The sequence below is a fragment of the Pithys albifrons genome, chromosome 5, assembly GCF_047495875.1.
Source record: "Pithys albifrons albifrons isolate INPA30051 chromosome 5, PitAlb_v1, whole genome shotgun sequence".
Taxonomy (NCBI): domain Eukaryota; kingdom Metazoa; phylum Chordata; class Aves; order Passeriformes; family Thamnophilidae; genus Pithys; species Pithys albifrons.
In genome coordinates this window covers 41,764,351-41,789,506 of record NC_092462.1, presented here as the reverse complement: position 1 = coordinate 41,789,506, position 25,156 = coordinate 41,764,351, and the positions used below count along the sequence as shown (strand labels likewise).

Below are 25,156 nucleotides of genomic sequence, written 5' to 3'. Positions count from 1 at the left end.
AAGTCACATTTGAAGGAACAGAAAAAAAACAATTTTAACAAGATGCTTCCAGCACATTTAGTAGTAACTTTAATATTACACTGCAGATAACATAGCCCACACAGAGGTAACTTTAATAAACCAATCACTAGAAGTAATACACATTTTCCTCACCAAATTCTAAAATTCAAATTACTAGAAGTACATGATAACTCCAGGGTGTTGGAGTTCTGTATCAATATCAAATAGAAGAGAGTTGGTCATCAATGTGATAAAGAAATTTAATTTCTGTACTTTGCTTGTAGAATTGATAGCTAAAGAAAATTGAAGCTTTAAATCTTCTTACACACACTATTAAAGTGAACAGTGGTTGAGTTACTGTCATTATGCTCCTAAACAACACTTCTAACCTCCAACTACCCTCATAATTCCCATTCCCACAGCACATTTTAGTCTCCTTGTCCCATAGTTACTTGATCATCTAAATTTTCCATTAAAAGCACAGGTGGTAGGGATTAAAGACTTCATGTCAGGTATGGTAGTACTTTCTTTGCATTTAAACAGATTACATCAAGACTTTACTTCGCTGAAACCAGTATCTTTTTCCAGAACACCACATTTATTTAGTTTGATGATCTAACACTGACAAAGCCACATTTACCCACACACGCCTGGTAAATAATGAAGGGAAGGAACCTCTGGAGGAGATCTGGTCCAACACACTTCCCAATGCAGGACAATTCTGAAATCAGACCAGGTTGCTCTGAGTCTCGCTCACAACCATTCAGCACAACCTCTTCTAATGCCTGTCCACAAATCCCAGGCTACACTGCCAAATTGTTTTATGCCCTAAATCATTGCAATTTCACTGGCAATTATTTTTAAAGCTCTTCTGGGATACAGATTATATATTTGCCCATCAGTTTCAACATAATGATCAGTATTAATTCCATCTCAATGTTAAAACTCTGTGATTTCTACTGAAAAAAATTTTTTTCATCAATTGCCTGCTGGTACTTTTATATCCTTTAACATTTGTGTGGAGACCAGTCAGTATTCATGTGGTACACATTCAACACACAATTTATCCTTAGTCTCCACACCATTCAGAGATTGTGCTTTCACAATGGGAAGTCTTCAGTACCAAAGCTAGTTTAAGGAAGGTGATTTCATCTTTTCAAAATAATAATAATAATTTTTAACAAAAGAGGTAAACTGACTTTTCACTAATGTAGAAGTACTACAAGCTTATGTTGCAATACAACCTATATTGTGATCTTTTGATTTTTGCTCTTGCTGCTTTTAAGCCTTTCTACTCTGATTCACAGCAAAGTTGCACAAACTGATGTGTAGCACAGTTGAAGGGGGGGGTGTCAAACAGGAACAAAAGGTGGAAATTGAAATACCCTCAGCCTTTACTAGCACAAAACTTTATTGAAAAAATCAAAACTTCAGTGTCTGCTATTCCAGTGTCTCTGTTTCATAAATTCATTTGTGCATCAGACCACTCAAACTGGTGTCAGCCAAATACTGTCCCAGTCATTTTGCATGATGAACCATTCTGTTCTCTCAAAGAAACTTAGAGATGTTTTCACATGAAAATCAAATATATCTCAACCAAACAGGTAGAACTGAAATACAGTAATGCACTAATGTGTTTCCCTGAAACAGAATAGTAAACATGGATTTTGTACAATATTACATTTGCTCCTTTTTATTTAAAAAATAATTAAAAATAAAAACTATTATTTATCATATAGACTCTCTGCCCACTCTCCTCCCTTCCAACTTAATATATAATTTCCATTATCCAGTATATCCTTAGGATATTTCTGCAGCAGGTCCAAAAGTCTTAACACCAGAAATAAAAAATTTGTCCCTGAATTGCCTCACTTTGACCTTACTGAGATTGCCCACAGCAGCAGGAAGTTTATTTACATTCCTTGATCAGCTCAAAATTCTGTGACTTCAGTGAACACATTCCTGAGAAGACAGTAGACAGTATAGGAATGGCCACTTTGAAAGATTTTACCATCCCGATATTCCTTTTCACCCACATCACTGAGTGATGTCAGGCTGACTGACAGCCATAGCAGATATCCCCAGGAAAAATGGAAAGGTAACGCTGTTTGGCTACATCTCAGCTGGGAAAAGTGGGGTATGGGAGTGCTTCTGACCTCCTGAGTTGCCAGACATGCTATAATGAAGTGAAACTTGCTTAAGTACCAGTTCCACCTCTCAATGTTGACTTCTGGATCAGCTGGGCCAAAAGAGACCTATGACCTGTTATGATCAGAACTACAGTTCAGGTTCCCAGGGTATGTGCTCATACACATATTTCCGTTTCAATGCCAACATTTTTAAGCCAGGATCAAACCTGACCTTTGTATTAAGAGTCATCATAGGGAAGAGAAGCTACAGAAAAGATTAGTATAACATCTCTCTGTCTGTCTAACTCACTTATGAAGAGGACAAAAACAGCTAGTTCAACTTTTGCTAGACCTCAGAGTATTCACTTGACATGAAAGGTGGAAAGAGAGAGCCCAAGAAAGAAGTTTATAAACATTCTGCAGTGGGATACCTCCAAAAAGAGTTTGCAATCCAGCACAAAGAATATATTTTCAGGAAATAAATATGTATCAGGTTTCACAACTTCCTCTGTTTTCAATATAGCTGCTTTTTACAATATGTCAGCTTCTAATGAGGCATCTGCGTAAGTGACTGCCTGCAGAGAGGCAAATTCCGTGAATTGAACTGAAGGGCTAAGAAGTAATGTCTTCCTTTAAGCTTCTTGTCCTTCAAAATTTTTGCAAGTATTCATTCATCTTACGTTTAAAGTTAAGTACAAGGTCGTTATGTAATCATAATACCCATCAGGACATCACCATCACCAAGCCGACATGAAACCTTTCACAGTATCTGGATGTTACTGTGTGCACCATCACATCAGCTTTAAACATCACTGCAAGTCCTGCACATATGGGTACTGGTCACATAGGAGTAAAAGGAGGGCATTCAGACAAAGGTCTAACACTGGCCATTTTAAAAACCTTTTCAAATACAGTATTACAAAACAGCTGTTTATGAGAGCTTATTCCCAAAAGATCTGTTAGTAACCTACCAGCTCAGTGAGCAATGACCTACTACCTCAGTAAGTACTGCCACAAATAGGGTACTCTGGTACTCTCACCATTTTACATCATTCTAAGTCATGCTAGCAAGTGAGGCAGAACAACCACCACAAAGCAAAGAAGAACGTAAGAAAGAAACAAAACCCCAAATCCATATCACTATAATAACTTCTTCTGCTATCAGCAATTCACTTTCTAGACCATAGCATCATTAATTTAGCTAACAGCAGCCTAACCAATTAACAATGCCTTAGCAAACCTCAAACTTCAGTTCACTACAGTCTTTCTCTCAAAAAGCAGGCACAAAAGGAGAGTCTAGAGATTATCATTAACAGAAAAACAAAAACCAACCAAATAGAAAGGAATATGGAAAGTTCAGAAACTTAAATCATCAGTTTACTGTGTATTAAATAGTCCTGCATATTAAGCCTTACTTACTGCAGTAGTAAACCACTGATCATGCTAGCCTGACTACAATCTTTGCGTACTTTCCTGCATCCCATAATATTCCTAATCATTTAAACACTATTTCAGGAATGTCATGTAGAGGTTTCAGAAGTTTATTCATATCCATAGCATTCTACTATTCACCAGATCAACTGTAAATGTGTTAACAGTTCATTTCAAACAATTCAATACTCACAATGTGACAGAAGGAAGTCTTTATTCCTTGTCAGATTGTTGCCTTGAATTCCAGTCTCTTATGTATGACCATTAACTCATCAATGCTAAGCGAAATACATTTTAAGTATTTTATATTTCCATTCCAAATGATCCTCCATGATATAACCCATTAAAGTACCACCTCAGCCTGCAGCTTATGTGTTAAACACAGGTGGGAACTGTGAAAGAAAATATGAAGAACTCTGGCAAAACTCCTACTATCCAGGAACATTAATACATGAAAACAGAGAAGAAAACACCTTGATTTCTAGGGTTTCTTCATAGCTCTACATTCCAATCCAATGAATTAATTAATCCATAAATTAAAGGGAACACTGTTACTTCAGAAGGGTGACATTCAAGTCAGACCCTGAGAGCAATATCCTGTTTTCTTGCTCTTACTCCAACCCTATTGACGTTCCAGTTCTGGTTTTGTCAGTTTGTCACTGCTCATCCTGGAATTTAGTAGTAAATAGTTTGTACCTTAGACTCATACCATAACTTATTTTGCAAATCTTTCTAAGAGAAGTCCATAGCCCACCAAACTGAATTGCTCTGAATTCCATCCAAACTAAAAAGGAAGCCTAACTGCAAGTCTTTGCACTTCGCACTAAACGTCTCAAGCAACAAAAACCTCAAAATACCATTTGGGTCAGATCCTGCAGATGGTAAAACTTTCCATTGCTGGGAATATAAGTAAAATAAATTCAGTACCTCAGAAAAAATATAAACATAAATAACATTTGCGAGGGTCATCATTTAAAATTTATCAAAAATTACTGTACAAGATGATGTGTTTAGACAGCACTAACAGAATCATATAATAGAATCACAGAATCGATTGGGTTGGAAAAGACCTCCAAGATCATCGAGTCCAACCCTTGGTCCAACTCCAGTCCATTTACTAGATCATGGCACTCAGCGCCACGTCCAATCTGCGTTTAAAAATCTCTGGGGATGGTGAATCCACCACCTCTCTGGGCAGACCATTCCGATGCCTGATTACACTCTCTGGAAAGAATTTTTTTCTGATATCCAACTTAAATTTCCCCTGGCAGAGCTTGAGCCCCTGCCCCCTTGTCCTATTGCTGACTGCCTGGGAAAAGAGACCAACCCCCACCTGGCTAGAACTTCCCTTCAGGTAGTTATAGACAGTGATGAGGTCACCTCTGAGCCTCCTCTTCTCCAGGCTAAACAACCCCAGCTCTCTCAGCCTCTCCCCATAGGGCTTGTGCTCCAGTCCCTTCACCAGCCTTGTTGCTCTTCTCTGGACCCGCTCCAGCACCTCAATATCCTTTCTGAACTGAGGGGCCCAGAACTGAACACAATACTCAAGGTGTGGCCTCACCAATGCAGAGTACAGGGGAAGGATCACTTCTCTGGTCCTGCTGGTCACGCTATTTTTGATACAGGACAGGATCCCATTGGCCTTCTTGGCCACCTGGGCACACTGTTGGCTCATGTTGAGCTTCCTGTCAATTAGTACTCCAAGGTCCCTTTCTGCCTGGCTGCTCTCCAGCCACTCTGTGCCCAGCCTGTAGTGCTGCAGGGGGTTGTTGTGGCCAAAGTGCAGGACCTGGCACTTGGCCTTATTGAACTTCATCCCACTGGAATCAGCCCATCTCTCAAGTCTATCCCGATCCCTCTGCAGAGCCCTCCTGCCTTCCAGCAGATCAACACTCCCTTCCAGCTTGGTGTCATCAGCAAATTTGCTGATGATGGACTCAATCCCCTCATCTAAATCATCAATAAAGATGTTAAACAGGACTGGACCCAACACAGACCCCTGGGGAACATCACTGGTGACTGGCCACCAGCTGGATGCAGCTCCGTTCACCAGCACTCTCTGAGCCCAACCCTCCAGCCAGCTCTTAATCCAGGAGAGGGTACACTTGTCCAGGCCATGGGCTACCAGCTTTTCCAGGAGTATATTATGGGAGACAGTGTCAAAGGCCTTGCTGAAGTCCAGATAGACCACAACCACAGCCTTCCCCTCATCCACCAGGTGGGTCACCTAATCGTAAAAAGAGATCAGGTTGGTCAGACCGGACCTGCCCCTCCTAAACCCATGCTGGCTGGGTCTAATCCCTTGTCCACCCTGAAGGTGCTGTGTGATTGCCCTCAGGATGAACTGCTCCATAACCCTGCCAGGCATGGAGGTCAGGCTGACAGGCCTCTAGTTGCCAGGGTCCTGCTTGCAGCCCTTTTTGTGGATTGGGGTGACATTGGCCAACCTCCAATCATCTGAGACCTCCCCAGAGAGCCAGGACTGTTGGAAGATGATGGAGAGTGGTTTAGCAAGCTCTTCTGCCAGCTCCCTCATCACCCTGGGATGGATCCCATCTGGTCCCACAGACTTGTTAGGATCCAGCTGGCTCAGTAAGTCGGTCACTATTTCCTCCTGGAATACAGGAGGCCTATTCAGCTCCCTCTCCCTGTCTACCAGCTCCAGAGGCCAGTTGTCTTGAGGGCCACCTGTCCTACTGGTGAAAACTGAGGCAAAGTAGGTGTTAAGTACCTCAGCCTTCTCCTCATCTTCCTTAACTATATTTCCCTCCAAGTCCAACAGAGAATGGAGGTTTTCCTTGCCCCTCCTTTTGTTATTAATGTATTTATAAAAGGACTTTTTGTTATCCCTAACTGAAATAGCCAAATTTACTTCAAATTCCACTTTTCTCTCCCTAATTTTTTTCCTGCATGACCTAGCTCTATCTGGAAATTCTTCATAAGTAGCCAGCCCTGTTTTTCATAGTCTGTAAACTTTCTTTTTATCCCTGATTTCTTGAAGAATCTCCCTATTTAACCAAGCTGGCCGTCTTCCCCTCCGGCTGACCTTTCGGCACACTGGTATAGCCTGTTGCTGTGCATTCAAAATCTCCCTCTTAAAACATGTCCATCCCTCCTGGACCCCCTTGCCTTTAAGGGTTGTTTCCCAGGGTATGCTCTGAATCAGTTCTTTGAATAGGCCAAAATCTGCTCTCCAAAAGTCCAAGGTAGAGGTTTTAATGGTGGCTCTCCTTACATCCCTGAGGACTGAAAATTCTATTATTTCATGGTCACTATGCCCCAGGAGGCCTCCAACCACTACATCATCTACCAGCCCCTCTCTGTTTGTAAACAGTAGGTCTAGCAGGGCCTTACCCCTGGTAGGCTCATTTACCAGTTGATGAAGTAAATTGTCCTCTATACACTCCAAGAACCTCCTTGACTGCCTCTTCTCTGCAGTATGAAGCTCCCAGCAGATATCTGGCAGGTTAAAGTCACCCATAAGAACAAGGGCTGGAGATTTTGAGACATCTGCCAGCTGCTTGTAGAACAATTCATCTCCTTCATCATCCCGGTTGGGCGGTCTGTAACAGACACCCACAAGGGTGTCAGCCTTGTTGGCCTTGCCCCTGATTCTGGCCCACAGGCACTCAACCTTGTCACTGCTGACCTCAACTTCAACAGAGTCAAGAGACTCTCTAACATATAAAGCCACCCCTCCACCTCTCCTTCCCTGCCTGTCCTTTCTGAAGAGCTTGTAGCCCCCCATAGCAGCACTCCTGTCATGTGATTCATCCCACCACGTTTCTGTGACAGCAACTATGTCATAGTTTTCCTGCTGCACTATGGCTTCCAGCTCCTCTTGTTCGTTTCCCATACTGCGTGCATTGGTGTACATGCACTTCAGCTGGGCCATTGATTTCATTCTCAACTCGGGCTCTATGCCCTTAGGCCTATCTCTGGAGAGCCCACTTGCCATCCCTTGCCCCTTCAAACCTAGTTTAAAGCCCTCCTAACTAACCCTGCCAACTTATGGGCTACAGTTCTTTTTCCCTTCCTAGATAAATGGAGCCCATCTGCTTTGACAAGACTGGGCAACACAGAGTTTGCGCCATGATCAAAAAACCCAAAATTTTGATGATGGCACCATGCCCTAAGCCACCTATTGGTAAGCTGAGCTTTCCTAAACCTCTCCTCATTCATCCCAGCTAGCACAGGAACTGAGGCAATTACTACCTGTGCTTCTGTCCCCTGAAGAGATCGGGTCAGTGCCTTGAAATCTTTTTTAATTACTCTAGTACTCCTCTTATTAATGTCATCACTTCCAACCTGGATAACCAACAGTGGGTAATAGTCTGAGGGTTGGATAAGTTTAGGAAGTCTGTTGGTAATATCCCTCACCCTGGCCCCAGGAAGGCAGCAAACTTCCCTGTGGGACGGGTCTGGCCAACATATAGGGCCCTCAGTTCCCCTCAGAAGGGAGTCACCGATTACAACAACCCTTCTCTTTTTCCTCTTACCTGTAGTTGTAACCCATCCGGTAGACTGGGGGTAACCAGAAGACCTTGTAGACAGATCCTCCTCCTGACTGTCCCCCAACAGACTGTCCGAGTCCAGAGCCATATACCTGTTTTTTAAGGGCACCCTGGCAGGTGAAAGGGGTCGAGAGGGGGTGTTTTTGCCTCTACGACCAGGCACCTGTTTCCATTCGGTCCCATCCCTATGGTCTGTTCTGTCTGCCTGATGGCAGGAGGGGCTGGGCTTCACCACCTCCTGCTGGGCTTCCTTAGGAGTGGAAAGGGTGTGACTCCACCAGTCAATTTCCCTTTCACTCTCCCTTATGTTTCTGAGCCTATCGACCTCTTCCTTTAGCTCTGCCACCAGACACAGCAAATTGTTCACCTGCTCACATCGTATGCAGGTGCTTCTCACACTGTCCTCTGGTAGTAGGTCCAGGCTCAATGAACCGAAAAGGACTTGATTTCCTTTTTTATGACATATGACTACACTGAATATACATTGTAGAGGTCTTGAGAATATGGGGATCAGATTTGGATGGACAGTGAGCTTAGGTACACTTGGAAGTACATTCCCAAGAGTACACAAAAAGCATAATTAAGTCCCATATAGCCCTTAGGCAGAACCATGACCTGACTTCTGTCACAGTTTTAACAATAAATTAATAACACAAGTCATGTGTTAATATATACCTACTGAGACACCTCCTACATAAAATAAGCTACTAAGCTCCTAAACTTCTGAAGCCTTGTGAGTTTCTCACAGGATGTTTGCCATGCCTACTCAGAAATAATTAAAAAATGAAAGCACATTATTTGGTGCTGTACCAAGAAACAATGTATACAAGACCTGAGTATTCACAGTGCAACTCAGGACAGCCAAAATGTTTTAAAATTTAAAGCACACCCTCAGTAACACACACATATAACAACAGAAGTACAACTACACTTGAGTGGTGGATACTCTATGGAACACAAATGTCACTGAGCTCACAGGAAAATTTGGTATCACAAGCACCTCTTACAAACCCACCAAAGATTAATTAAAGGTCAAAGAAGCTTCATAAGTAATAGCAATCACAGACTATTTCATAGAAGCAAAGTCCATTAGATGCTACATGTTGGCAAATCACACTGTCCAGAAGTGTCCTAGAGAGCGAGAGGCAGAGGAGACCACAACTGTTCCCCCACCGTGTGATCCCAGTAAGAACACTGCCATGCAGTTACACGACAGGGGACACCTGTGCTTTGGTCAAACCCATCTTGACAAGAAGCTACCAAGACATATGGCTGCCACACAGCCAAAGGCAGGCACCACTCATCATGCACTGGGCATACTTTCTGCCATATGGCACAATGTACTTGTACACAATTCACAGATTTTATCAAAAGTTCATCTGCCACATGATTAAAACCAGATATATCTTTCTCAGACACTCCCAAATCCATGAGGGAAGTAAGCTCTTAGAGGGAAGGGCCAGGCATTGAATTCTTCACGGGTTAGATCTGGAAATCATAAGATAAGCCTATCTGGACAAGACTACAGTTTAGCACTTGAAAGTAATTGAGAAAGAAAAAAATAGGTGCATAAAGTACTATTCCTTTGCTAAAAACACAAGAAAGTTGCTAATAGAGTGCCCATGCAGCGTTTAGTCTAAACAGATTCTTCTAGATCTTTTCCTCCATACCAAAAGTATAAAAAATAACGGTATTTCTGGACACCAAAAGCCTGATTACCAGAACAAACAGCATATTATGGAAGGCAGCCCAGTATGGTTGTTCTTTTTGTTTTTCAAATAAAGATTAAAGTTTTACTTCATGAATTGAGAAAAACAGCACAGACCTTTCAAAGCAGGTCCAACACAGGTACAGCACACAGCAGGAGGATGCAGAAATTAGAGTTTGCTGTCCCGGAGACACTATGTCTTTACCCACCCAAATAATTACTTTGAATACAATATGTATTCACAGTTGATGGATAAAGTTGCCTTTCTTCAAGTACAAACAGTATCCAACTTCAAAGGACAGCATCTGATCTTGTTCTATTAGATGCAAATGATTGTTTCAGTTGACAGAATACACTGACAGACTGCCTCTAGCCTAGAAGTCCTAACAAACAAAAACACTCCAAAAGCAAATTAGCCCCTAAAAAAATACACTTAAACAAAGGGGGGAAGCAATCTCTCCCCCAAGAAGCTTTTTTAAAAACAAGAGCCAGAGGTTGACTTCATCAGGTAAGAACTTCACCGTAATTAGCAGTTCTGCACACAAAAAGTCAGTGTGAAGACCAATAGTATTCAGCAACACCCAATACAACACGTGCTATTTAAAAAGACCCAAACTCTACAACCACAAAGCAAAACCCTATAAATTACTCAAGAAACACAAAAAACCCAAACCATAACTACTGTACAACTTCCCTTTTCAGCCACCAGCTGCTCCTTCCAAATAAGGGGCAAGTCAATTTGTCCATACAGATGACAACTTCAAATGCATGAAGACAAATGGCTCCAGTTTGCTTCACACAAAAAAAACATTCCAAATTTTGAATTACACCATCATTCTGGTGAGGCACTTTGCAGCAGAGCATAAAACACATTTTATGAATAACCAGGAACAAAATGCACCAAAGAATTTCTTATCTACTTTCATGCAGAGCAGAAATTAGCTATTCATAAACATATTGTACACAGCAGCACAATCCCAAAAAAACAGATTCTAATTCTGCAATTGTGCAATGTGACAGAATTTCTCTTCAACAAAAGCTTCACAGCAACAAACATTTAAAAAGTCAGTAAAAAAGTCTGTAGCATCATAAAGGTTTCTTGGTGACAGAAAACATATTTAGGATCAAAAACATCTGTAACAGTTGTACAACTGGTTCACAGCAAAGGTGAACACAAAGACATGCACAAGAAAAACAATGGAGACACCCAAAAAGAGAAACGGACACCTAAGACAACAGTTCCATGGACACTAGGATTGATCTGCATCTTGATTTCTACAGCACTCTTTTCCTCTTTTGCTCCCTGCTCTGGACTTGCCTCCTGCCTCACACTAGCACTAGTATTTATCTATTCAGTGACACAACGAGCTGATTCTGCTGGAAAACAACCCTAAAACAAGAAGTTTAATTTCAGTCAAATCATCTCCTGGGGTTGGTTTGGTGGCAGAAGAAGGACAAGTAAACAGAACCGTGACAGTCCGAACTCAGTGGGCTGCACTGCCTCTCTCTGCAACCCTTCTCCACTTCCCTTCCAGGTTACTGTAAATTCATTAGAACTTATACACCATAGCATAACAGTTGTGGAATCTTAGCATCATTTCTATTCATGCCATTCTGAAAGTGTATCACTATGGAAATATTATTGAATGTAAATATGTTTGTCCATTTTCAATCTTTTCCGTTACCTCCATGCACAGTATTTCAGTTTTCAGTCATTTGTGTGATGTAAAAATTGTTAAATCTCAAATACCTGTAAGGGGGTTTTTTAGGCAAAAAAGAAAAAAGTAGTAAGAATGCCAAACCAAAACCCATTTCCCAAAATCAACTTGTCTTTACAAACATCAGGAAGTAGAGAAATCCTCTTATTTTATTCTAATAACCTTAATTTCATGTTCAAAGCACAGAATTATAACCAAAGAGTTGGATGCAAGTTATTTAACTGGGAAAAAAACCAAGAATTACTAATGTAACCAGTACAGATCTCTGAGGTTGTAAATAATTTTTCCTATTTGATCTATATATTGACCCTTGCCTGTAAAAATGAAAATTTAACTCACCATTACTCCAAAGTAGACTCAGTTACCCTTCTCAGAAAACAGAGTTCTGAAGTCTTCCCTTGTTAAACCATACTATAGTAAGACAACATATCTAGCAAACAGCTCAGTTCCATTCATTTCAGCAATGATCTATTTTCCTTCACGTGTACAGCTTCTCATTAAAGCTTATGTTGTGCATGACAATTACTGTAACACTATATTGTAAGTCAAGATAGGTTTTAATTGAAATAGCTCTAATAGGCAAGTACTTCAGACACAGGTCTGGATAAACCACAGTCTAGACCACTTGCCCCACTTTACATACCAGGTCACAGTCCTTGGCTGTAACCAGCAGCACATACTTTGCACACATAAGCAAATACTCTGCAGCATTTCCTGACTTGGTAATTGCACATGATCTGAGACGAAAGATACAGTGCAGCTCTATCAGTCCCAGAGAAATAAAGAATAAAAGCATTATCTCAGAGTTACCACAGCCGTTTTCACTAATGCTAAAATCAACAACTCACAGCCCCAAGCAAACGACAGACTGGTTGAAACCCTCCCACGCACAATCACTATGTATTTTAACACTGTCTGATGCTATCACTGCTGTATTAGCTTTGCAATATTAGAATTCTACTTTACACTGGATAAACAAATGAAGGTGTCAGAACTTCAGAAACAGCCAGTCTCTCATTGACCCGTTCAGTACTTGCATCACAGGTTTATTTTGAATAAATATACATCAATTAAGTAAAAGCAGTCCCCAACCTGTCACTGAAAAGAGAATGAGATACCAGACAGTTTCACAGGGCACATGCACATTCCTGAGTAGACAAGGATGCAGGGACAAATAATGTGGAATTAGGAATAAAAAACCAGCAAACGACACTTCAGGATGAAACAGGGAAGAAAAAAGTGCTTGGGGAGAAAAATTCTTGTCCCATCTCTCTATAGGATTATTGCAAGCTGCACGCCTTAGAGTGTCATCAAATGATTCTCTACTGATTTTTCAAAAGAGGCAGGTAACTATTTCTTACTAAGGTTCAAGTGTCATAAGGTATGTTGAACCAATCATTTAGCAGCTCCATGCCATCAAAAATATAAAAGCCCCATTCCCTCCTCAGTTACCAACAAACAAGAGAAAGAAAAATAGAAAGAGAATGAGACAAGAAACCTTTCAGTGCTGGTTTGCCATTAAATTCATTCTTAGCAAGTAGTAGCCTAAAGAAGGGATTTATCAGGTACCTTACATCAGAAATGTTGAGGTTTGCACTTAAAACAGAATTAAGATCCACCCCTTTCAAAATGTAATAATTAACACTTATTACTTTACTCACCTGTCACAGCACAGTTTACTTGTGTGGAAGAAAGAATCAATCCAAATGTATTTTCCAACCTCTGATGATGCCTCTCACCATGCTATTCCTTTTCTCCTTGCTTCTTATTTGCAACCTTTAACCTTTACCAGCTCAGTGTCTTACATGCCTCCTACCTCTGCTATGACTGGAAGTCTTCTACCACACACCCCTAAGCTACAGGAGTGCCAGGAAAGAGACAGGACGAAAGTCCCACTCCTCAAATAACTTCAATCTCAGTATATTCACTATTCAATCTCTGCTGTTCATAGGACAAGAGAAACCAAGTTCCAGTGAGAAGTTAAGGAACAAAGTACCCTTCTTTTCCAAGGGAAAAAGACAAACTGTTTAAATGGTCTAATTCAGACAAATCTTGCACAAGTTACTGAATCCCATGCTAAAAATTGCAGTGTTTTCACCTCCCCAAAAGATGAAAGCAGCAATGGAAACTGCATTCCCTATTCACACAGAAAACTCTTTCACAATCTCTTAAAGTTCTCGTTTCTGCACATCTGATGTTTCTCAAGAACTTTCTGCATTCTATAGTCAGCAAGTACTCCAGACACACTAGCAAAAGTATACTATGAACTATTTCAAATGTACAAATAGATTTTAAACAGATCTTTCTCCTCAGTGGAAAGCAAAATGAGGACAGAAAGAAAGCACAGCTTTGCTTTCAGAGCAGTTCAGTCCTTACCACTGACAGAAGTGGGACACGAGTGCAGATAACCATATAAATAAAGATCACTTGCAGCTTGAGACTTTGTGATGTAGAACTCATTTTAGGCAAACTATAAAAAAAAATCATCTGTTTTGAGGCAGTGGTCATCAGCAGTGGGCATGGGATTGTCTACTACAAAGAAACCAAGACATGAGAAGCTCTGCATTCATGGTAACAATACCAAGCATCATCCAACTGCTGAAAACCTCAGGGTATTGAGACTCCCATCTCTCATTCCATTCCTTCTTAGTGTTATACTCTGCTGGTTCCACTAAGGAACACAACAAACATAAAGCCTACTTAAAATGTGCTGAATGATGGAAAAAAATTTCCTTTTCAAATTTCTGTCCAATCCCAAGCACCTCTTAATAGTCTATCAGAAGAAGAAAAACGCATCAATACCTTACCAAGAGTTTCAAGGGAACTTAAAAATCCCAAAAGTATGAATTCCTCTAACCCTTTCTCCCCTTTTCATATGGCTCATCCTCTTTAGTCCATAGTTGTATTTTTATAACTTTGTCAAGTAGTAGCAGGATACAATTGATATTTTGGGGCTATATCCCTTCTTACAATAAACCGGTTTCAGAAGAATTGTCAAGACCAGCAAGTTCTCAGTTTGCTATAGCATGAAGGAGTCATGAACAAAGAAATCACATCTATATATTAAGTGAGTGAAAACGTTACTACAACTCTCACATTCTTGCTTTTATGTTTCTCTTTCTCACACTTTATATCTTAAAGTGCCCTCTCTTTTGAGCCATCAGTCTTCAAAACAATTCAGCACAGTATTCTAAGGGTTTGGAGAGAAAAGTCACTGTTGAATAGTGCAAAACATTGAAAACCCCTGAGTTTCCACAACAGTCCGAAACCTCAACAAGCCAAGTCACTCTTGTCCTCGAAAGTGTGAGATTCTCTATTGTCAATGGGATTACTCAGATAAATGAAGTGGGCAAAACTGGAAACTGAGCCCCGATCTTGAAGCTGATGAGAGGTTTTTCACAGCTGTACACAAGGCTATAATTATATTACCAGACATGCACCATCTAAACAGTAGCAAATACATATACTATCAAAACAGCCTGGAAAAGAAAATGAGAAAAAGCACCGCTATATTAAGAAAAAACTTACAATCACAACAGAGAATTTTCCACAAAGATTTGAAATACGGCATTTTCAACTGTCAACTTATTTCTAGATATGATTATTTTAAACCAGTAACAAAGAGGTTCCTAAGTGTGCTCAAATACACCTGGCAGCCCACAAACACATGGCTAATGTCTCACAGCACTAGTCTTTGGTATCTTCTAACTCAAAGAGGATAAAAATTATTTTAAAACATGAAGGATGACTTTTCTAAGTAACCCTCCAGGGAATGCAGTGCAACAACATCAGAAGGAATATTGTCCATAAAAACTTATCTATTCTACACCTGGTTTACCAGTGAAAGATTTTAGGAGCCCAGGTACTGACATTCCACAAGTACATCATGAAAACTTTATCATCTCCAGCAGAGAAAATACCTAGAGAAAAAAAGTCCTAAAGTATCATCAGGCAAGGGAACATGTTTTCAGTCCTTCTGTGGAATCCATTACCTTCATTTTGACAATTTAAGATACGTTTTTGAAACAGCACAAATCCATATTTTATTTTATTGATAAACTTGTAAAATCACTTTTCAAATTTTCTGACAGCAAGTTCTAATTATGTCCTGTATGGTTTCCAAATGTATATTCTCTAAATACCTGAAAGATAAAATAGAATACAGAGCAAAGCCATCACAGGGCTTTCATGCATTTATTATTCATTTTTCCAAAACAGGTCACCAATATAAATACACATTCCAAACAGGGATATTGTAATTACAATTACTGCAAGTTTAATTAAATGGGTTTATCAGTTTCTCTTCTGTACAGGCAGTTCAGCTTCACAGTTGAGCCATGTACTAAAGCATGGATTCTCTCAAGCAAAATTCCTCTTTTTGTTTGTTTTGCATGACTGACACAGGTTAACAATTATTTCAAACACTACTCTTCTGAAAGGTCTTTATAAGCTGTAATGAGAGCCAAGGAAGTAAAGTCTCAGGAGTTAATTTGTCTTTCACCTGTAAGATACTAATGAAACAATATTTATCCTATCCCTACAGGATGGCAAACACACAAACGTTATTTACTTGCTGTCTAGTCTATTAATGAGAGTGAAGACTCAAATTTTACCATCAAATATAAATACTCTTGAACTTTTCAGGACTAGAGAATGTGGCACAAAAATTAAATTAGGAGTATACTCATGAGGCAGTGTTATAACAAGTGCACTCCAATGTCACAATTTTGCTTTACCTCAATCATGCCATCTTCTATTCTACTTTGAAAACACAAATTAAAGGTCTAAAACTAAACAAAACTTCATATCCACTATTTCTAGAGACTGTAAATCCAGAAGTTTCATACTGCCTGAGTTACAAAAAATAATCACCTGAGAAGGCCAAGTGTAATAAATAACATTGTCCTGTACGTCTTATCACCTCACTAATATTTACGAGGTAATTAACATGTTTTGAAATACAGAGGAATTTAAGTTTGTCACTACTGGAATTTGCTGTTATAGCAAGTAGGACAGAGCAGAAGGCCTTACACTGCACATGCCGCTTGTCAAAACTTTTGTCCCTATGCCACTTACAGCCAGCAAGCTTCATGACAACTACCTTTTCTAACTTCACCTGAGAAATATAAACCAAGCCCTTCATTTATAATTCACTGCTGTTTGTTCCATAAATTTATAATGCCTTTTAAAACTTTTTTTATAATTAGACTGCACTGTTTTCAATAGCAACACTGTTTTTCGTAATACGCCCAAAATTTTGGGGTTTAATTACTTTCTGGCACCACTTTCGACAAAACAGATGTTTTACACTAGCTGTCTTGTGCGCCCGTACTTCTGCTATTACAAACGGCACTGAAACCGAGCCCAAGAGCAGCATCCCCGCCTAGCTGGCAGCCCTGCCCTGGGAGCTCCAGGGTGAGCAGCCGGCGCGCCGGGTCCTTCGCTTGGAAGCACAACCACAGGTTTTCAGAGCTCAGCCCCGGGAAGGGCAGCAAACGCTCCGGGATCGGGCTGCGGGCAGCGTGCGGCTTTGGGCTCGCTGAGGCCTAGTGACCACACGAGGCCTCCGGCAGCCCGGCACAGGGCCGGGGACCGGGGGCACAGCGGGGCGAGGCGTCCGAGATGCTCCGCCAGCCGGGAGGGAAGGAGGGAGGTGGCCGAGCTCCGCGGCGCCCGGCGGAGAGGGAGGGCGAGGACCCAGCGCCTCCAGTTTGGGAAGGACTCGCAAACTTTGGTACCTGTCGGGAACTCCTCAAACGCCCCGGCCACTCCGGGACGAGCTCTACGGGCTTGCCCCCCTCCTCCTCCCCTCCGCCCCTACACCATCTCACGCACCGGGCTTAGGAACAGGCTGTACCCGTGCCGTGGGAAGGAGGGCACGGCGTGCCCGCTCGCAGGCAGGGGCTCCTCCTGCCCCCCGGCCCGGGGCTGCCCCGCTCCGAGCCCACTCCCGCCCGGGCCTCGCCGCCGCCCTGCCGAACACCCACCTGTCCCGGGGGTCTATCCAGCTGGTCCGCTTCGTGTTGTGATCGATGTAGAAGACTTTGCCGTCGTAATCTCTCGCCTCCTCCCAGCCATCGGGTAAGGGGAGCTGCCTATTCCCCGCTTTCCCAGGCATGGTCGGGTGGCGGGGATAGCTGCTCCATAGGGACAGAAAGCAAGCTGGGGGAGCGGGAAAGCCCCGGGGCAGGGGCAGGGGCAGGGGCCGGGAGCGGGGCTGGCGGGAGCGCAGCGGAGCCTGTGCCGGGGCTCAGAGCGCCGTGCCCGGGCGGCCGGGGCAGGGCTGCCGGCCGAGCCCAGCTGCCGTCTGGGCGCGGGGAGCCCGGCTGAGCCCCGGGCGGCCGCGGCCGCCGCTCATTAGCATGAGATTAGCATCCATCTCATCTGCATGCACATTCCTCTCGCCGCATTCCTCAGGGTTAACCCTGGCCGCGCTGCCCGCCGGGCCGGGCGGGGCAGGCCTGGCTGCGGGACCGACACGGGAAAGTGCGGCGGGCAGGGCGGGACGGCGGGACCGGCCCGTCTGCTCCATCGAGCCCTGCCCGGGGCTCGGCCGGCCTGGGGGCAGGGGATAGGGGCCGGCCGCTCCGGTCTCGTCCCCGCAGCCGCCTCCGCCCCGCGGGCACCGCGGCGTCTCGGCCTTTGTCACAGCTTGCTGCGGCCCCCATCGTCTGGGCAGCCACTGTCGCGGGGCATGTCCTGCCCGAGGGCTTGGGGAACGCGCCCGGGAACAGCAGCTCGGCCACTGCCTCCGTGCCGAGTTCCCTCCCCTGCCCTTCGGGTCGCGCTAACCTCGCTTTACACCTTAGGAACTCTGGCTAAAAACTCCAGTAAGGCTCAAGGGTTCCCAAAAAGGACCTTCACGTTTAAAGTACTTGGGTTCACTTTTTTTTTTAAATTTTAAACTCTTCTTTAACTTCGAAGTACCTAAACTTAGTGTCTTTAGTTTTGGATTTGTACGTATGTTTGTTGGTTGTGGTTTTGTGTTTTGTTTCTTCTTTTAACAGAAGAACCAGTGGAGAATACGTGCAATACCACATGTGCCCTGAACCATCGTGGCCTCAAAAGCAGGCGGCTAAATCGCATTAAGTATAGAAACCAGGTGTGAGTTACTGTATATTTGTCTCGCATTTGCCACAGAAGAAGGGTACCCCAGCCTGTTTACCATGGTTCAGCTGATAGAAGGTAACTTAATGAGCTCTATTAATTTGCATGTGTATCTGATTCCCAAGATCTGGCACCAGAAGTAGAGCATCCATGAGGGAATGTGACTCTTTAGTTTAGCAGCTAGGATTCATAAGTAACCCAAGTCCCTCTGCTCTAGAATGTTTTATTTCTTTTCATGTAAAGTTACTGGTTTTAGGTAACAAAATTTTCCTGGGAGAGGAAGTCTGAGACTCAGAGCTGTCCTTTTTTTTTTTTTTTAATAAAATCTGTTTATCTACTCTGTGATAGCTGTCTAACATTCAGCTCTGCAAATAATTCTTCTGAGACAATTTACACTTATTAAGTACTGGACTTGGTCAGTGCATAACAAGCTTTTGGATTCTGCTTCAGAGGCCGCATATCTGACAGGCATTGTAGTAACTAATTTACAGCTATCTAAGTCCTACTGTTGGATCTGCTCCTAAATAGAAAAAAGTACAAGCAAGATAGGATTTTAATTTAGCTAGTTGTCAATCTAGTACAGCTAAGACCTTTATTATTTTAGTCATTCTACTTACTTTATTCTGTAATACTGTCTCCAAATGACCCATATGTCTCCCTCCTCCAGACTCTTGAAGATTTTATTGTGATATCTGTTTTATTACGGTAATGTGGAGTGAAACTTCATACATGAAGAAAGGTCCTGGTAGTTAATGGTGGAGAAACCAACTGAGCTGTCCTAACTTCTGGATATCCATAAGAGTTCAGCCACTGGACTGCAACAGGATCATTGCCTATTAAAGTGACAGATGCATTTATTTTCATGCATTGAGAATGTCAAGTTTCAATGAGCTGATTGGTTTATAAAGACCAGTCTTGTTTTCCATCATTGTAAAAAAATTGCTTTTACTAAGCATTTACATTTATGTCCTTTTAAATAATCTACTCAATTTTACAAACTTGTCTATATGTGACATCTTACAGTGAGAAAGTACATGTGGCAGTTGTGTGACAGGATAAACTGGATTTCCTTTTCCCTTCTAAAGTTCAGTTTGTGTTATCAATAAGACATTTCATTATGTAAGTTGATAAAAAGCTGTAGAGGATATACTTTTCTTCCTGAAACCAACTGCCAGTTACTTACACTTGGCAATAAAAAGTAGCTTTTATAACAATACAGCCTTTTTCATCCTGAAAAAGCAGGCCTGTTATAAAGCAGCATTCCTGTACTCCTAGTCTCTAAATAATCTACACAAAGGAAAGCATCAGACCAGAAAATGTGTAATACCAAGACAAAACTGAAACATCATTCATGCCCATGCTTTCTCTGGAGGTAGTTATGGCACCTGAAGTAATACTTAGTTCCACCAAGGCAGCCAGACCCACATCTTTGATTATTGCTCAGATGAGATCCACATGGATGTGGATCTGATTTATAACCATTTCTACCAAGGTAAAACGTCTTATGAAAAAATATAAAAAATTTAACTTGCACAAATAGATGGAAATTGAAGTTCTTAAATTTTTGGAAATTAATACACTAAGATCATTGCATAATTGTCTACATTTTATGCATATGCTTGAGTGTCTCTGTACAGATGTGCTTACACTTAAACTGCTGCATGGTGTTAGGCTCTCTCAATCCTCTAATTTCCATTGTTTGAGTACTTCACTGTGTTTACATCCATAATTTGAGTCTACAGTCCAGACTGCCAGTTTTGGACTACTTAGAAATGACAGTATTTGAAGTCAGACAACAATAGATATTATTTGTGTAAATAGACCTTTAATACTACCAGTGAGAACATACAGCTTTTTGAAGGATTGCTATTGTACAAAATGGAATCCAATTATCCTCTTGATTTTTTTGTTCTTTCGTGATTTGGACTGATAGAAAGAATTTCTTCCACTACCCTTAAATAGTTTTTCATATGTCTAATAAAGGAAGGCAGAACAGATATTCATAATGATTCTTTTTAGCCTGAAATATGCTCTAAGTTCTAACTAAAAGGAGTTTTTCAAGTATACCTCGTACATCTCAATTGACAACCTGCCCAGCGTGTTGTGCTGACATTGTCAGCTGACAGCACATACCACAGATTGTTTGTCTTATTTGCGTAAGACAGGGTAGTTCAGAAGATGTGAGTATGCTTTATTCAAAACACAGAAGGGTGCACATGAAGGAGGTGCCCAAAAGCACTGAACAATGTGACTATGGCATGACTTAAGTATCTATCAGCAAGTATGATAAATAACAAGCTGTAATCAACAAATAGGAGCTAATTGTTCCTCTCTTTTGCTTTGCATATGCGTGTTTAACCAGCCCAAAGAAATTCCTGTTTTAAGTAGTACATAAAGGATTGAGTTAAAGGAAATTAGACTCATAACAATTTTGTGTCAGCTAGCAGAAGAAAAAATGACTATGTGAAAATTCAGAACACAAGTGTGGAAGTGGCTCTATCCAGAAAGGGGGTCTTCAAAGCCCTATGCTTGTATCCTGTCACATAACATACCCTACTCCAGTCTTTACTAATGTAGTTCATCTTCTGATACTCCCTGCTTGCTTCTTCTTTCACAGTAAAGCTGTTGCTGGGACTGCCTGTGATCAACGAAGACATCTTTGTACCTTGTCCTTCCCTAATGAGAGACTCTCTTAACTTGATGATCCACTAGAGTGTTGTCTCTGATTAAATTCACAGCTGTTACAGCTCTAACTTGCACTGTCCACAGCTCTGAAGCAGGACCTGCACCTGTCCCTCTGAAAATCCACATAGTTGAGTCTCCACTGCTTTCACACAGAATTTCAGTGCAAAGTGAACTATGAAGTATGATGACAGAATTAATTTCTGGGAACATCTGATGAAAATGTTTGAAAATAGGTGTTGATTATATTGGGGTTTTTTAAACATTTAAACCATCTGACTTCCATCACATGTAGCTACAATAGAACTCTAAAAAATAATCAGTATTTTCAGCATTATAAATATTTGTTTGTTTAACAACAGTGAATTTCATCTGAGAGCTGTGTTTGCAAAGAAAAAAGCCCTACATCAATAAATATGACTCCCTGATGCACTGAGATTTTTTTAGTTTTAGAAAGGTTTTTAATGTCCTGTAAACAGTATACATGCTTGAGGGAGGAAAGGTGGAGCAGTGCTACTTTCACTGTTGTCAGCTTCTGATACATGTATACATCTGAGAGTCAAAGATCTTTGAATAATATTGTTTCTGGTTGAATTTATGATGAAGCTCTGCAGAATCAATGGAGCCAGATAATTTTATGCTTATTCAGCTTTTCTTGTTATTTCAAAGCCTGCTCTCTCCACTTAAATTCAGTTAGACAGCTTGCTGCTTAGGCTGTTCTACAAAGACTTCCCAGAGTATCAGGGGAAAAAGACCTTACCAGGTTCTGCTTCAAATGAATATATACTAGCTTGCTTTTTTTTTTTTTACTTTTTTTTTTCCAGAGTTTTGGCTATTTTTTCCTTTCAGGCATGTATAGAGAAAGTAATGAGCAATTACATGTTTTGAGTACTTGCAGACATAACTCAAATCCTGTAATTCTCCAAGTAAGCACACAGAATAATTTTAACTAATTGTTAGTCAGATTAGAAGTTTAGAGTAAGAAGTGGAAAGTTTAGAATGCAAATGATGTGGTATGAGCTGTACCTCAAGCCTAACTGTGGAAATGTAACATTTTCCTGGTAAAATCTTCTCAGACTCACCCCAAACCACTCATTAAACTGACTTATCACTGAGTTCTGTTAATTCTGATTCATACTGCTGAAATTTCTGTGGCCCAAGAAAAAAGAAGATGGAGAATTTTGGCTGTTCCAAACCCCCTAGGAACTGATGAGGTTCAGTTTAGCCTCTGACTCATATTGCCAAAACATTCTTGATGCAGTCTTGGTATTATATCTTCCACAGAAACAGCCTCACTGTGTTTCTTGTGTATTTCTGATACTTGTACATAAGTTTCCTATGTTTCATCATATCTGTGGAATGACAGTGTCTACTCACAGCTGTATAATGCCTTTGAAAAATGTCAAAGCATGCCTGGTAGCCAAGAAGGTTCCCAAGAGCTTGATCTTCTCTTTTGGCCATGTGTAAGGAAAAAGCAAGCCAGCCATAGCAAGTTTCTGCTCATTGGCAGGGAGGGAAGAATGGAGCTCAATAACAGCTCTTTGGTGGTGAACAGCAATTAATTTCTTCAAGTACCTAACATACTCCATCAAGTAATATTCAAGTCCACAGGTATACAGAGCTAATGCTTTTAACAGTCCCTCTCTACTGGTACAAGGAGTGTTTCCACCACAGCCAGAAGAAAGCACTTTGTGTAGGTCTCCTATGTGGTATCTAAGGAGGGCAACAGATGAAATGCAAAAAGTAACGTTTTAGCAACAACATCCTGAAGTACATTTCTCCTGTGTATCATCTGTATACTTTCAGAAACACTGTGCAGTGAATTAAGTAGACTGGACTAATAGGGTATTTAACACCTGCACTACAAAAGAAAAAAAGATCCTCTGAGTGATGGAGAGGCTCAGGGAACCTTTCTTCTAACAAATGAAAAGTCTTATTTCCAATGCAAAGAAGTATGAACTTGCCAAACTATAATATGAAAAAAATTCTTCTTTTTTCCTTTACCTGCTTTTCATCTCTACTTTCCCTCTTTTCCTTTGCATGAATACAAAGTACTTTGATGTTTGGCCTGGCCAACAACAAAGTAACCTCAATCCTATCTAATTGCTAAGTGAAACTAAAAACCGTGCTGCAAAAATAAAATCTGAAACTGCAAATTTATACCAAAAAAGGGACTGATGTAACAATACCAAGATTTATCACTTCTAGACTGCTAGAGATGTTGCTGAATTGTATGGATCATTCCATGGCAATTTTCATTCTAGTATGGTTGTCCAAAACTGAGAATCCCAATGTTTTCACTTTTTGCAGGATTGAAACAATTTAAAGAACACAGCATGGGACTATTATGTCCACTTTGTAGTGGACTTAAAAAAGAAGAATTGTGTTAAGTGACATGATGGAGTAAAACATACGTAAATGAAATAGGATAGGGATTAGAGTGTCGGGTGCTTTTCAGCTCCTGAGCTGAAGTTATTGAACTGAATTGTGTCATTTTTATTATTTCAATATGAGGTCTCAGGAATACTTTGGATAAGCTTTCTTATCACAAGAAAAAGATTATAATTCATACAAAAATTCCTTTGGTATCTTATTACCAGGTAAAATGTGTATAAAAGTTATTAATTCCATATGGTCAAGCATGTGTTATGAAATGGTTGTGTCCACATATAAGACACATGACAATATTTCAGCAGTTCTCTCTTTTGAATTTCTTGGTGTAAAAACAATACAACAGCATAAATTGTAGTTAGCTGTACTTGTGTGTTCATAAATTAAATCCACTAAGAACAACTTCAAACAGCATAAAAAAATTACACTGACCAATAATTTAAAAAATACATAATGAATCCAGGCAAAATCTGCAAAATTTAAATAATTTAAATAATGCGTAATATCTTTGGAGTATGAAATGTCACAGCTGTTGCTGATAATCAGCTGTTCTCTAAAGGTGTACAAATAAAGCAAAAGGATATATAGTTGATGCTTATACCGAAGAAATCACAGAATCACGGGATGATTGCGATTGGAATGGTGTTGTCTGGAGGTCATCTTGTTCAACCCCCTTGGTTACACAGAACCACCTAGAGACAATTGCCCAGGATGATGTCCAGGCATTTTTATTTTTTTTTTAGTATTTCCAAGAATGAAGATTCCTCAGCCTCTCAGGGCAACCGTCTCCACTGCTTGGTCACCTGCACAGGAAAAAGGGGTTTCCTGGTGTTCAAAGGGAACCTCATTGTCTGTGTGCCCAATGGTCCTGTCACTGAGCACACTGAAAAGAGCCTCACTCTCTAATTTTTGCACTCTCCCTTCAGGTATTTATATACATTCATGAGATAGAACCGAGCCTTCTCTAGGCCCAGCAGTCCCACCTCTCTCAACTTTTACTCATATGTGAGGTGCTCCCGTTCCTTTAATAATCCTTGTGTGGCCCTTTGCTGGTCTCTTGTACAAGGAGGCCCAGAATTGGACGCTGTGTGCCAGGTGTGGCCTCACCAGTGCTGAATAGAGAACAAGGATCACCTACCTCAATGGCCTCATATCACCAAGGATCACCTGGGCCTGGAGCGTGTAGTGGTGTATGAGGTTTTATTCCCTCCCAGGCGGAGCACATTGTTTTTCTCTTTGCAGATTCCATGAGATTCATGTTTGCCCACTTCTCCACATCTTTAAAGGGCACAAAAGCTTGCCACATAATTCAAACATACCAAACCAAAGAAACTGCTACATGCAAAGTGACTTCTCAAACTGTTGGCCAGAGGTGCCTTTGGAAGCAAGCAGCTGGATGTTTGAAATTGGTGCTGCTTTCTCTTCAGTCTCACTAGGCAATCAGAACAAGCGAGAAACTGCCTCAAAACTGCAGTC

General features: G+C 41.2%; 1 protein-coding gene and 1 long non-coding RNA gene across 4 annotated transcripts in view; one reads left to right on the top strand and one right to left on the bottom strand.

Annotated features, from left to right (window-relative positions):
* WWC2 (WW and C2 domain containing 2) overlaps window positions 1-17,627 on the bottom strand; it is a 103,203-nt gene extending 85,576 nt beyond the window's left edge. For all 3 annotated transcript variants that reach the window (XM_071556285.1, XM_071556286.1, XM_071556287.1), the window contains exon 1: window positions 17,488-17,627. In XM_071556285.1, coding sequence (XP_071412386.1) covers window positions 17,488-17,618 — 131 coding nt within the window. In that variant the 5' untranslated portion in view covers window positions 17,619-17,627. The remainder of the gene's footprint in view (window positions 1-17,487) is intronic.
* Window positions 17,190-23,120, top strand: LOC139672377 (uncharacterized). Its single transcript, XR_011697920.1, has 3 exons — window positions 17,190-17,581; window positions 18,508-18,685; window positions 19,275-23,120. It is a non-coding gene; the product is annotated as an uncharacterized lncRNA (long non-coding RNA).
* The last annotated feature ends 2,036 nt before the right edge of the window (window positions 23,121-25,156 follow it).